At 30.7% G+C, this 13,949-nt stretch overlaps 2 protein-coding genes across 4 annotated transcripts; both read right to left on the reverse strand.

Annotated features, from left to right (window-relative positions):
• Positions 1-1,242: 1,242 nt before the first annotated feature.
• On the reverse strand, positions 1,243-4,783 carry LOC108320102 (probable phospholipid hydroperoxide glutathione peroxidase). Its single transcript, XM_017551439.2, has 7 exons — positions 4,380-4,783; positions 3,686-3,762; positions 2,734-2,795; positions 2,516-2,634; positions 2,155-2,322; positions 1,833-1,904; positions 1,243-1,453 (listed from the first exon to the last, which is right to left on the reverse strand). Exons 1-6 carry the CDS (start codon positions 4,518-4,520, stop codon positions 1,875-1,877), a joined length of 597 nt encoding a protein of 198 aa, XP_017406928.1. The 5' UTR covers positions 4,521-4,783; the 3' UTR covers positions 1,243-1,453; positions 1,833-1,874.
• Positions 4,784-5,640: 857 nt separating this feature from the next.
• Positions 5,641-11,770, reverse strand: LOC108320092 (MACPF domain-containing protein At1g14780). 3 transcript variants are annotated; one of them, XM_052873840.1, is made up of 9 exons: positions 11,503-11,769; positions 11,168-11,409; positions 8,784-8,976; positions 8,601-8,675; positions 8,270-8,453; positions 6,833-7,002; positions 6,690-6,754; positions 6,191-6,448; positions 5,936-6,074 (listed from the first exon to the last, which is right to left on the reverse strand). In XM_052873840.1, exons 1-9 carry the CDS (start codon positions 11,737-11,739, stop codon positions 6,071-6,073), a joined length of 1,428 nt encoding a protein of 475 aa, XP_052729800.1. In that variant the 5' UTR covers positions 11,740-11,769; the 3' UTR covers positions 5,936-6,070. The 3 variants fall into 3 exon arrangements, with proteins under 3 accessions (XP_017406918.1, XP_017406919.1, XP_052729800.1); XM_017551429.2 differs by having other exon boundaries at positions 5,641-6,448; positions 11,503-11,770; XM_017551430.2 differs by having other exon boundaries at positions 5,641-6,448; positions 8,784-8,992; positions 11,503-11,766.
• Between the last annotated feature and the right edge of the window lie 2,179 nt (positions 11,771-13,949).

A 13,949-nucleotide genomic window follows, 5' to 3' on the forward strand; every position in this document is an offset into this window, starting at 1 on the left:
TTTTAAGGAAAAAAAAATAGAATACAAGTATTTTGTAATTAAATATAACCATCCAAAATTAAAATATAAAATAAGATATTAATTTTTCAAAACAATTTTTTTAAATAAATGCTTATGTTCCAAGTTTATATAATTAATTAATTTTTTTAACTTGCTTGCTACTTATAATGAAGGCTTTTTCTAATTAAAATTCATAATTAATAAATATTTATGAATATATAATTCGTATTGCATTTACAGTATGTAACTTAACTTATTATATAAGATAATTTTAAATGTTTCTTAAAATTTGCACATATATAATGAAAGAACTATAATATTAAAAATGTTATCAATAATACAATTATTACTATAGGCTAACATACAATTTTCATAATCATTTTATCATGTAAAACTCTCAATTTCATCCTTTTTTCTAAAAGAATCTTTAAATTAACCAGTTAAATCGTCTTGAATACCATTTCACCAAAAAATATCAATCAAAATAATATATCTGAGCTAAAATTGAAAAATATTAATTTTGTCATCTTCGAAATCTTAACTTCACACATTACAATTTTAAAAATTGCATCAAAGAAGAAAAACTATTCCATCTATTAGTCTAAAAGTGAGTCAGAACTTATGCCCATCGCTAATTCAAATCATGTGGTACACTTGGAACTTTTATCATGAAATATTTCAAAATATTCATAAGTTGCCTGAAACTTTGGTTAACAGATTATTAAATAGTTGTCGTAAATCTCAGTCAGGTTAACAAGAAACATAACACATGAATTTGAAGAATTTCTTACACCATCATAAAAAATTATTAAATAGTTGTGACGTTAGATGTTATAGCACTTAATATAAGTTATAAGTTACATTAAACCAATAAAAAAAACAATAATATAAGATGCTTATGTCATTGGTCTTATACTTCTACGACATCCAATGACTCTACAATCTAATAACGCATGAATTCTGAAAGTGAAAACACCTTCACCAAATAACTCAAATGTTTGAAATAAAAGGGAAAACATTAAATTGAAATATTTGATTTTTTTACAGAAGTTTTAGTCGTTTAACTTCTCCAAAATCCAAGGTATATTACAAATTCATATTGATTCATGAGAAAAGCACAGTACATTTTATCTTCTTATTTCTTTCTTCTATAAATATTATGGAGACTAAACAAAGTCCAAAACTAAGAAGATAATTGCATAATCTGAAGCTATGTAATATATATCAATGGAGTATGGATCATGCAGAATAATAGCATAAACATGCATACAAATATATTATCTCATGGTTTTGATAACAGAGTGATAACTCCAATTCATACTTATTGAATAATCCAAATACACGATATAGATATTTTAAAACTTTTCCAGGATATATAATGATTGATGATATACATATATAGTTGCATAGTTGTTACTTGTCCTTGGAAAGCACCGGACAAATTACCTATTTCCTGCACAAAAAGAACAAAGGACAAACTTGAGGTATTGTAGTTTTCTTATCAGTAGTAATCTGAAATAGATATGATCGTTTCAATCTTACAAGGGGGACAAAAGTTTGAAATACATACACAATTAAAGGGAAGGGTTAAGGGCAAGCATGACCTTCTTAAAAGGTACACTAACTAGGTGAGTAAGCAAATTTTCTACACTAAACCTAATTAGAGAATCCACTTTGAGATGAACATCTGTGGACTATTTAACAAATGAATGTGTTTATAGCATATGCAAGATTGAGAATTTACAAGACAATTTGTATAGGTTAAGCTCCCACAACACAATACTCATCAAGAAGAAATGTAGTGTTGAAAAGTAAATGATAGTAAAACTAACCTGTGCAACATTATATGTTCTATAAAATCAAATCTTTGGCACTCAAGATTGCAAGAGCTTCTCAATGTCTTTCTGCAAGAGGAAAAATATAACTTAACCGGCATACAATCTTAATCTTATTACATGACACTGGACAAATTCGGTTGTAGTTAAATGTGTTGGGTTTCAGTTTAGACTAGCTTAGAGGACAAGTAGCATTTATGCCAGTAACCCAAATATCAATGCAACATTTACTGAAGTTAAAATCGACCCTTTTTGTTTGCATCATTATTATACATAGAAATCAAACTTAAAATATATAAGCACTTATAGCATGTCTAACCTCGATTTTCAAGGGTGAGGTGGTAGGTGCATATCTCTCCACAACCTTCCCTTCTTTGTTTACTAAGAACTTTGTGAAGTTCCACTTGATACCATCTCCAAATATTCCTCCTTTCTGCTCTTTCAAAAACTTGTAAAGGGGAGCTGCATTCTTCCCATTGACTTCAACCTGCAATGAACTATTTTAGGATCATCATGTAAAATAACACATGGAGCAGTATTCAAACAAATATTCCACATGCATAAACAGTGTCAATGCAGGAAAATATATGTCATGTCAGGCCAAGATAGAGTAGTACACATAAAAGGGAACAGAATAGAGCAAATAAAATATAGGTTGGTTGTCACTTATCAGAAATCACCTTATCAAAGATAGGAAATTCAGCTTTGAACCTAGTGCAAACAACTTCCTGAATTTCTTCATTGTTTCCTGGCTCCTGTCCCGCAAACTGGTTGCATGGAAATGCCAAGATTTCAAATCCTGGAGATGGAGACCACTCGGAAGTCTCAGTTTTAGAAATTCACATCATGATAAATATAGTTGAAAATTTTCTTTCTTTTCCTTTTTTATAGTGTTTACCTTGATTCTTGTACTTCTCGTACAATACATTCAACTCTTTGTAATTTGTCTGTGTCAAACCACTACACCAGTGAACTAAATATTATTGGTTACATACGAATAAAATTGGAGGGGGAAGGATAGTATCCAGTAATCAGCTAATTCTAAACAAACAATAACACCAAGCCTTATCCGACTAGGTGGTGTTAGATAAATGGATCCAACCATGCCGGTGAACTCTATCAGAAACCAAAATTTCATGAAAACCATTTAAACCAAATTTTCTTTAAGCAGGTTTTCTAATATTCTCTTTGCTCATCCTCTACCTATTTTAATTGGACAAATTTTTATCATCTTTTCTAAGTGAATCCTTGGTCTTAAAAACCTTAGTCAAATAACCCACCCTGAGTAAGTTGTTCCATTTTCAGGCTAATCAATCCTATTCCAACTTTCTCCTGAACTGGATACAACGGTTGCTGACAATTGAGCTTATATTTTCTAATTTAATAACATTAAAAAAATCATAGCAGATATCATACATGAAGCACATAATACAGATCTTGATAATATCAATGTCATATATTGTATCTTCTTAAGCATGACTGTTACTCAGAAACAAAATGTTGTGTAGTATCATTCAACCTAGAAACCTATGTTTTAGTCCAAAAATCTATGGCTTTTGAATATCTGTATATCCTGTAAGGATTATTTCACATTAAATTCACTAGCAAATGTCTAATCTGTTTATCTCTCACACATATATAACCACATACAATATTTTCCTACCGTTCATATAACACATGTGAATTTTTACAGCTGAAAGAAAGTGAATTTGTGGACACTGAAGAAAGAAGAACAATATAAAGTACGTGGATTAACAGTAACAGATAAATAAGGTCAAACAGAGATGCATAAAAAACTTACATAGGTAAAATTAGTATAATTTATCAGTAAATCAATCAAATTATGTTACCATTGTGAGGCAACATTCACTATCAGTATAACCTTCCCACTGTAATCATTCAGACTCACATCATTTCCACGGATGTCCTGTAAATATAGTTCACACCAGAAACAAAAATAAATTATCAAAAAAAAAACTTCATCCAAGCAGTTAAGTACTATTGGCGGATGAGCAATAACAATAAAATCAGCAACTCAAAAATTAACCAGGCTTGTCCCAAAAATTTTGGTAGGACAGAACAAACACGCTGTACAGAATTGGACACAATACACAAATCAAAAATCTGCATAAAACAATCTGAACTCAAACTCCATTAATTTTCAGTTAATATTATAATAAACATTAAGAAAAACAAATCTAAATTTTACAATCTTGGTGAAACAGATATGCAGCTAGGTCATGAATTGAAAAGAAAATTTGATCAGCAAGCTCCTTTATCATTAAAATACACAAATATATAATCAGAAGCTACAAAATTATAATTAAATCTTCTTAGTGTGCACTTTTATTAATCTATTCCATATTAGTGTGCACTTTTGTTAATTTATTCCATCTTTAACAGGGTACACCCATCCACCAAGCAACTAGAGTGCGAAAGCAATTGGGCAGGAGAAAGGCACAGGCTTTCAAGTAATCAGTGAGAAACAACAAATGGGTATGAGCAGACAACAATTTCTAAGCAGATGCAATAAAAAGAACGAACCTTGACAGTGAAGTCGTAAATGGATTTGGAAGATTGTTCAGCCATGAGAGAAGAAGTTGAAGGATATGTGTGAGAATAGAAGAAGAAAGCAAAAACCAAAAAGAGGATTGATATGCAGTTCCAGAAAGTCAACAAATTCATGCCAACTAATGAATGCAATGTTCTCAAACGATTTTATACCATAAATTGTTAATGTGTCTCAGTTGCTAACCAGAAAAATGCACGTCACCATGTGCACATGTGAACGCAAATTAAATAATCAGAATCAGAATCACGCTGTCACAAAACGGGGTTTGAACAGAATAAAACTCTGCTTTTCTCTTGAAAAAAAAGTAAGATTGTTTTTATTAAAATAATCAATCACTACTCTATTTATTATGAATTTAATTTCCATACACAAGCTTTTATATTGTTTATCTTAATGTTAAAATAATTATTATAAAAGTTATAAACTTTTCATATAAGATATTAGGTGATTAAATGACAATTAAAAATTAAATTATTAATCTATTTTTAGAAAAGTATTTTAATAAATATATTTTTTATAAATGTAAATTTAAATAAAAATAATGTTTTAGAAAAATATCATCAAGTTTAAAAGTCAGGAAAAAGGAAAAATAAGGTTTATATTGATTGATGATGTATATATATTAACAATTAAAGATTAATAGTAAGCATGACCTTCTCAAATAATTCAAGATGATGTACAGACGAGAATTACTTAATAAGAGGTATAAATAAAAGGATTCAGTAAATGTGATTTATATCCAATTGTATTTTATCAAGCAATTTTTCTATAAAAAAATTGCAAATACCTTTTATAACTTTTCAGATAAAATTTATAAACTATTTTATATAATTTTTTTGCCAAAAATTATAAATCTTTCATATAAATTTAAAAAAAAAATGTAAACTTTTTTACACAAAATCACAACTTTTTTCAATTACACAATTACCTTGCAAACTATCATCAACATACTTCTTATAATAAGATCCCCTCATGTCTGATTTCATAAAATATTTAAGCTTTACATCCTGACAGTGAGTAAATACAATACAACAACTAAAAAACATAAAATATTTGAACTGTGACTTTAGATGTTAACAATATTTTTAAGTTATAATATTATTTTTATGAAATAATAAAAGTTACTTTTAAATTCTAAACAAAGTACTGATTCAAAATGTGGAGAAAGTGTGATAGTGAATAAGAAAAAATTGGGAGATTTCATTCACCTAATTAGAATTTAGAAGAACAAAATTGTACTCTCATTCATTTATTTTGTTAGAAGCTACTTACAATACAAATGAAAGAAATCATTGTTCCTATAACTACCTCAGCTAAAAGTATTGACCAAACAAGGACACATCCATACTTTAAGGATATATATGCAGGTCATCATTTACAGGAGAAATATATAACATAAAAAATTTCCTTGCTTTTTCCATTTTTCAATTGGACATGTCATGAACCAATATTCAACAAAGAGAACTTAGCCCATAAGCATATCTTACCCTTGTCCAAGACCAACCTTGCACCTGTGACCAACCAATGGCCAGGACTATCTTGTGGACCTTTACACAATTGTGAGGTGTCTACAAATTTCAACAGCTTTTGCGTTTGCACAGGCACTGGGGGTCCTGTTGGAAACACACTTGAGTCCAAAACCACTACTGGTTTTTTCTCATCTTTACCTGAAATTGAAGTGCTTATTAATGAGAAAATGCCAGACCTCTGTGATAACCCAGAGGAGCCCTGTGTCCAACTTGATTTTACAACTACGCAATTAGACACCTGAGAGAACAACAACCTCAGATGAAGGACACTCCTTGATTCATGTTTCTTCACATGAAGTTGTGCACCTGTGACTATAAAGGCCACATCCTTATCAGAGCTCCATCTAGGATCATACTTTACTGGAGCTGTACATACATGGGAAAATTTCTTCCCATTGATTGCTTCAAAGAAACCGTCATCACTGATTTCTTCTGACCATATTGGGGTGTCCTGTATTTTGTCCTTAAGCATTATTGGAGTGTTCAATAGATGTTGCACGTGTATGGCTAATCTGTGTCACCAAACATCCTTGTGAGCACCACTAATTGACTAAACATTCTTAGCTAGAAATGGTGGTTAGACAGAACTAAGATTTGATTGTACTTTTAGTTTATCATGCATCAATTTTATGACTTTTACCACCTTAATTGCGTCAATTGGTCCTCTAACATATCTGGGTTAAATTAGAAGACAAACTGTGATAGATAAACATGTAAGTAAGCCAAAATAAACAGTAATAGTGTGAAAGCAACCTGTTGCATTTCATTCCCTCAAGAAACAAGCGCATCCCTGTGATTGGCCTTTTACCAACTGTTACCTGTTATGATTAAGATAGTTACTAAGGCAGAAGTTGACAAGAAAGTGTAATTTTTTATAGGGAATCATTTGAATGTACCTTTGAAGTGTTTACATAAAGCTTGGGACCTATCAAGTTGAAACTGAGAGAAGGTGAAGAGGTGGTTCTGTTGGTGGCTGTACACAGTGGAAGATCATTGTGAACAGGAGCCCAAAGCTTGTGTGCTTGATAGTCAAGAAAGTAGGGTAAATCTGACATGGGAGGCTTATCTGCATTCCAAATGAATTTAATTCATTTTATTAGTTCAACAACCAAAAATTGACAGCCATGTGAGGAGTGAATGGCTAAACATTGTCAAAGGGACCTCAAATCTTGTGCCTTTGGAACAAGTCAATAAAATATGGCAAATCTGACATTGTAGGCTTATCTGCATTTTGTATGAACTTACTTCGTTCTCATTTGCCTAAAATTGTTAAAATCAAAAACTGCTGTCCCAATTTTGAAGACAAATAAGCTTTCCCTAAGATTATATATTATTTTATTGTATCCGGTTGAATTGATTGAGTTATATTCTATGAGCGTTGAGTTGAGATATCTTATCGACATGATACATCCTTTACCAAATCTGGTCAATCCGAAGAAAATATCACTTTAATTTATCCACAACTTTTTCTACGCGTTGCGAATTACATGTGATATGGCGGCATTTTGAGAAATAAAAAGATAAGAAAACTCATATCTTGCCAATCACATTTCATAAATACTTTTGTCATTACGTCTCATTCTTTATTCAATTCATCAACCAGAAGTAAGGTATCTTAATACAATAATAAAATATTAATTAATTGTTTATGATATTGACTTTTGGGATCAACCATTTAGGGAACTCCTATACTGAGAGACATGATTTCAAATGGCAACAGATGGAGTTATCAACCCCCAGACAATTGTTTAGTTAAAAGATAAAATCATGCCATTAATACAGAATTGCGAAAAGAAAATTTCCTTATAGTTTAGCATTTATGTTGGTTTGTTGTGTGTGCGTGATGGAGTTTGATGTTAAATCGTGGTGAACGTATTCAAAGTCAAAATATTTACAGAAATACTTTACATTTATGTTTTTCATTGGTTTGGAATTCAAGTGGGGTTCAATTTATTATCATAAGCATGTTTGGTTTAGTTTTAAGGATAAATAGTCAATCTGATCCTTCAACAAAGTATTACTAATTTAATTTTTAAAAAGAGTAAAAATTCTTATTTAACATGAAAAAAAATCAAATTATTCTATAATATCGTCGTTGTATGATAATATTATAGTTTAGTGTCAAATCAGTCTTCAGATTATATTTTAATAATAAAAGAGTTTCATAACAAATATATTATTCTTTTCAAGAACTAAATTGATAATGCCTCACATGTTTATGGATCAAATTTTTCAAAAATTTTCTAAGTTATTTTTTTTATTGTGTATATACTATTTTCTATTATAACAAAAGCTTCAATTTTCAGATGAGGAGAAAATGAAAGAAAACTTACATCGAAGGTAGAGGTTGATGGCATGGGATAGGAAGCCTTTGCCTGGAAGACCTTTAAGAAGAGAAGTGATGGGAATGAAGCTAAAATCAACAGCATCTGGTTTCTTTGGAACTGTGTGAAGCCATTCACTATGGTCGCTCACTTGGGTGTCCCCTCCCCTCTTTGCACATATCACACTAATTCCCTACATGTTCCATTATCTAAAATATTATTCCTGAATAAGAAGCATTTTTTTTTTCAGGGTCTTTCATTTCACAAATTTTCAATCTTACAAATTCTCAGACAGTAAAATATTGAGTTATTCATGAAGAATGGGGTAAGTGGAACCTACATCTTTTGCACAAACTGATGTAGAGCTACTGAAGGCAACGATTTGTGGACCAAAGACATCAAAAGCCTGTGGGACCTGTATGTTCATCATAATACATTGTCATATCAAATCATGGTTGCTTATATTTATGGGTTATTGTTTGAAGAATATGTTGATATTAGTTATTATAAACAGGAAGGAAACCTTGTATTTTTGGTCTTTAGACCTTGGAAGGAAGCTGCATGTCCCAGTGAATAATTGATTTCCAAGCTCATCCAAGTGCCTCTTCAGCTCTGATGGCTCCAAGCTGGAAGACACGTCTTGCTTCACCAACACTAAATCTTTGCCACCAATGCTAAGCCCCACAAGGATGTGTGTCCCGAACTTCTCAATGAATCTGACCAATTTTTCACCTTTAATCAACGTCAATCAAGGAACTGTATAGCTAGTTTAGTATCTATAATTTCAATCCTAATGTTTTCAAATACAATATAGAAAAGGCTGAGTGCCATATCTGGCTTTTCGTAAAACATTAGATGTGAATTCATTAATTTTATTCGGCGACGCGCAATTTCCCCGGTGGGAAATGGAAGGTGAAACAGCTAAACAAAAAGACTTGAGAATTTTCAATTTGAGAAGAGTTAATTGAATTTGGAGCCAACTTTTCATACAAAGCTCTTTCAGAGTCCGCCATTTTATTGGGTACGAAGAACAAAATTTAGTCAAAGCCAACTCAAAATATTTGAAACTTCAATTAATTTTTTAAGCCTACAAATTTGCTAGAATTTTCCAGGCAACTGCCGAATTTTTTTGGCAGATTAAAATAAAACCCAACATTTTTTCTGAGAGGAAAGAGACCTTTTAAATTCTAACAGTTAATATATAGTGCTATCGTAAAGCTTTGAGAAAATAGGAAGATAAGTGAAAATAAAAAGAAGTGGATGATAATCATCAAGTATCCGTGATGATTTATCGTTAGCCTCGATCCTACGTTTTCCATTAGAAAATGTCCAAAATCATTGCTGTGTCGTTATCATAAACATTTTTTAAATATATGGGTAAACGATTGACTTGTACTGAATACTGATCCACTGTATGAAAAGGAAATAACAATACGTGATTAGGCTTTGTTAATAATGGAAGAGATAGAATGAGGATAAAAATAATAATTAAGATTGTCCAGCTGCCCACCTAGCAGCCTCCGAATATCAGTTGACGAATAATGTATATTCTAATTTAGTCAAATCTTAAAATTATGATTGCTTCTAATTTTCTAGTCTTCTAATTTTTATATATATAACAAAAAAGAAAACAGTTTTAATCATCCGAAAAGGATTTGCATTATAAGTTTGATCCAGTAATTTTATGATGCGTAATTTTGAAATGTTCATGGAAGCAAGAGAGAGACTTGAGCAACGAAAGTGGAAAAGGAAATTCAGAGACAACGTTTTGCAATTTTCCTTTTACTTTCCAGCAAGCAGCCTAGAAATTCAGTTCACTTTTGACTATATCAAAGTTATTAGTACACTAATCGTTAATGAAATTTCTAACTTGGTCCCTATAATAAAAAATCCAATTTGGTGAAGACTTTAGATTATTTTTCTGTAGACGCTCTTGATGAGTATCACTGACTTGGGGCATATGTAACTATTTACATTAAATTTTCAGTCTTCTGTACAGTTAAAAAATTCTCAAGTTTCGATCATTGGAAAAGAATAATGAGCATTAGTGATAACTTCGAAGTTCAATGAAATAATGACAAATTCTTACATAGTTGAAATTATAAACCACTTTTGAAAGATGAGTTAATATTTTGATGCAAAAATACTTAAAGTCTTCATATATATATATATATATATATATATACATATACATATATGTAAGTATGTATAGAGGTATCTAATAAAATTATCAAAGGCTCCAAGGCAATGATGACGGAGTTGACTATAAGAATTAAGCAATGAAAAATAGAGCAGGGACCATTTCAACTTAGCTAACGCACAGGTGCAGCAATATAAGCATACGTGTGCCATGGAAGTGTAAAATTACATTAATAAATTAGTGGTTTTGTCTTTTGTACCTAATTTTCTATTTCTCGTGAAAAACTGTATTTCAAAGTAAAACTGTAAAACTTGACTGAATAATAACTTCTGTAATACTGTATTTGAGTGGTCTTGTAGATTTTTTAAACTGTCATCAAACTATAAACTGATGTATATTATAAATTTGAGTAACGTACATTGAATTCTCTTAATTTGTTTATCATACTTTCGAAATCTCGATGATAATCTTTAGCTTCTTTTTTTTTTATGATTTTTACAGCGATATACTATGTAAAAGTAAAACACATGAATTGCCTAATCCACTAGAGGGTGGTAAAAGCAGGTTTACACAAAGTGGTCAACCACTACATGAAAGGCAGTTCTGGATGTGCGATGATGACCACATAAACCAGAGGCCATTTCAAAGTGGGGCAGATTATAATAACATTGCTTTTAATCTTTGTGGATAATTTATTTGCATTAATATGTAAAATAAAAAGTGATTTTTTAAGAAGAAGATGAATAGGTAGAAGAAATTATTATTACCTTGCAAGTGCAGGGGGATCCCAGGAAGAAGGAACAGCTTCAAGGACTTGATGAGACAGAACAAGTGGGTACCGATTAATATGAACACTGAAGAGTTTGATAAAATAACCATCAATACCCAAACACTTGGTGTTAGCAGCATCAGTTGCCCACGAACTTTCATCAAACCCAAACACGGTGTTGAAGTACCCAGATGGGATTCTCCCAGGGATCGCACTCTTCTGGTTGAAGAGCTCTGACATCTACAAACCCAGAAGCCAAATTTCGACATTTTCATTTTCAATTTCGTTTTTCACCGATTGACCACAAAGTGTTTGAAGAAATGAATGTCTTACTTGATTGAAGGTGAGGATGTCGGATTGGTAGCGGGTGCAATCGCCCTTGTCGCATTTGATGTCACCGGAGACATCCCTGATGGGTCCGAAACCCGGCACCGTGAGCTCTCGTTTCTCTGTTTCGTTGAGAAGAACCAAACGTTCATCGCCTTTGCAGAATTTCAGCCTGAAATCTGAGGTCAAGTCGAAGCCTTTTCCTAAACTGTTCAACGCCCTCTCAGCTATGCCTTCGCCCATCTTTTCTATTGTTTTACTCAATCAATTGAAGTGTCGCACATAATATATATACATACCAAGTTTTCTCCACATGGACTAGAATGGAAATTGGAAAAAGGTTAATATAGGAACATAATTTTTTTTTTCATAGGAATAATTATTCTTACGAATTCCACGTTGTTTTAAGAAATGATTAAGTATAATTCGGTGGGTCAAAAATAATATATAAGTTCTCTTAAAAATTAAAGATTAATGTGCTGTTTTTATTAAAAATTTAAATTTATCATTATATTATTAAATTGTTTAATAAGAACGATGTGGTATTTTACTATACATTTTTTTATTTTAAATTGGTAAAAACATTAAAAATAACATGAGAGTAAAAATATTTTTTCTTAAATTATGAATGTGTCGTTAAATATCATCACTTCTTAAATTATTTAATTTTATAGAATAGATGGTATCACGATATTTGTATTGATTAATCAATTATTTGTTTTTAATATAAAACATTATACAGTGAGACATGCCAATTAAAATAGAAAACTATAGTAAGACATAAACTAAGAAAAAAGAAAACTTGAAAGACTTACGAAATTGTTAGTTCTCTCGTGTTCATATCATTGAAGTCATAATTTATTCTAAGTTTTAGGTTTGACTATCATTACTTCAGCCTCTGATTCACGACACGGTCTTGGCTCTGCTGTTTTAATTGCTTCTTTGGGGTTGGATCCTAGACACGGAACAGATCGAATACCATTCACACAACAAGGGCATGTTTTAGAATCTGGTTTTTCGGATTTTGTCTGACAACTTCAGTTTTTTTGTCTTGTTCGCTTCTAAACAGCCAATACAGACTGCAAGATCTTAATTCCTTGTCATGTCACCTTTACATCAGCTGCTATATTCAAATATCAAAGAGTAAATGACTAATTGAGTTCTTAATTAGCTTTTCGATGGAAAACTTTATTTGGTAAAGAAAGATATAATATAAGGTATAAGTGGAGGTTTAGAGTCCAATGTTTTGTAAATTTGTTTAAGGACCTAAATATTGTTTTCAATTCAACGTCTTCTCGTAGTCATTCATTTAAATTGTTAAGAGATATTTATTAAAAGAAATTGATATTAGAATCAGTTCAACATTTAATAATACAGTAAATATAAATTATTTATCTTTTATATCAAATTTATATTTATAGATTTTGAAATGAATTTTTTATTAATAACAATTTAATTACTGGTAATTACTTTAACTTTAAGTTGTTAGACATTAAAATTAATCGTTTTGATAGTTGATCGATTGATCTAACATTTTGATAGTTTCATTTTAATAATAATTTATTTGTGTATTATGATGAATACTAATCGTCCAATTTATAACTGATCCGATGATACAGTATATAATTCAAATATATAATATTGATCTATTAATTATTAAATTGTTAACAAAAGTTTGGTACATCAACGCAGTGACGTGGATGGTTAAATTTCGTTGTCGTTGGAAACCGAATTTGTCAAGTTGATAGCCAAATCGGTGACTTTAAGATTGTGGTATTTCTATGTGTGGTTTGCAGCATCGTAAGCCATTTATATGGCTACCTGATTTCTCAGGCAACTTTTCATCGTCACAAACCATGTGTGTGCACATGAATGCCTCTTACGGTCAAATTTTGGTATTCAATTTTAGTTTTTATGATAGATTCTAGATTATATTATGTTTGATTTTTGTTAGAAGTAAAAGTTGAAACTTATAATATGGAAATTATGTATCAAACGAATGTTAATGACAAACATGTTACCCTATTAAACTCACCATTGACTAATTTAGCAAGGTATGCTAAGGTTTTGAGATTCAAATCTGAATTTTAGACTAAAATGAATCATCTATGGAAAAAAAAATCATATGATATGAAAAATATCACTTATTACATAATCCATACGTTGCATTACATCAATCCAGGCCTTTTGTTAATAATTGATATCTATTTGGTTGTAAGAGAATAAAAGCTTATACCAAACTAATTCTTGGATTATGTATTAACTCAAAAAATCTGTCATTAATAACTTTGAGAAAAATGATAATAAGTAGTATCATGATCATATATTAATTAAGTGCATGTTTTATTTGCTTGTATTCTCGCGAAGACGACGAGAAAATTTTTGCTTTAGAGTTTGATTTTTATGTATTGATTAGATATTTTAAACTCATCATAAATTATATTAAAACTTAT

This window comes from Vigna angularis, chromosome 1 (genome assembly GCF_016808095.1).
Source record: "Vigna angularis cultivar LongXiaoDou No.4 chromosome 1, ASM1680809v1, whole genome shotgun sequence".
In the NCBI taxonomy this organism is placed as follows: domain Eukaryota; kingdom Viridiplantae; phylum Streptophyta; class Magnoliopsida; order Fabales; family Fabaceae; genus Vigna; species Vigna angularis.

What these genes read in the sequence shown, in the direction of transcription:
- LOC108320102 (XM_017551439.2), bottom strand. Translation starts at nt 4,520, where the DNA reads ATGAATTTGTTGACTTTCTGGAACTGCATATCAATCCTCTTTTTGGTT. An exon ending in GTGAATGTTGCCTCACAATG is followed by an intron (nt 2,796 to 3,685) that starts GTAACATAATTT and finishes TCACTGGTGTAG; the next exon opens with TGGTTTGACACAGACAAATT. An exon ending in CGAGAAGTACAAGAATCAAG is followed by an intron (nt 2,635 to 2,733) that starts GTAAACACTATA and finishes CTCCATCTCCAG; the next exon opens with GATTTGAAATCTTGGCATTT.
- LOC108320092 (XM_017551429.2), bottom strand. Translation starts at nt 11,739, where the DNA reads ATGGGCGAAGGCATAGCTGAGAGGGCGTTGAACAGTTTAGGAAAAGGC. An exon ending in TTTATGTAAACACTTCAAAG is followed by an intron (nt 6,755 to 6,832) that starts GTACATTCAAAT and finishes TAATCATAACAG; the next exon opens with GTAACAGTTGGTAAAAGGCC. An exon ending in GAGGGAATGAAATGCAACAG is followed by an intron (nt 6,449 to 6,689) that starts GTTGCTTTCACA and finishes TTGGTGACACAG; the next exon opens with ATTAGCCATACACGTGCAAC.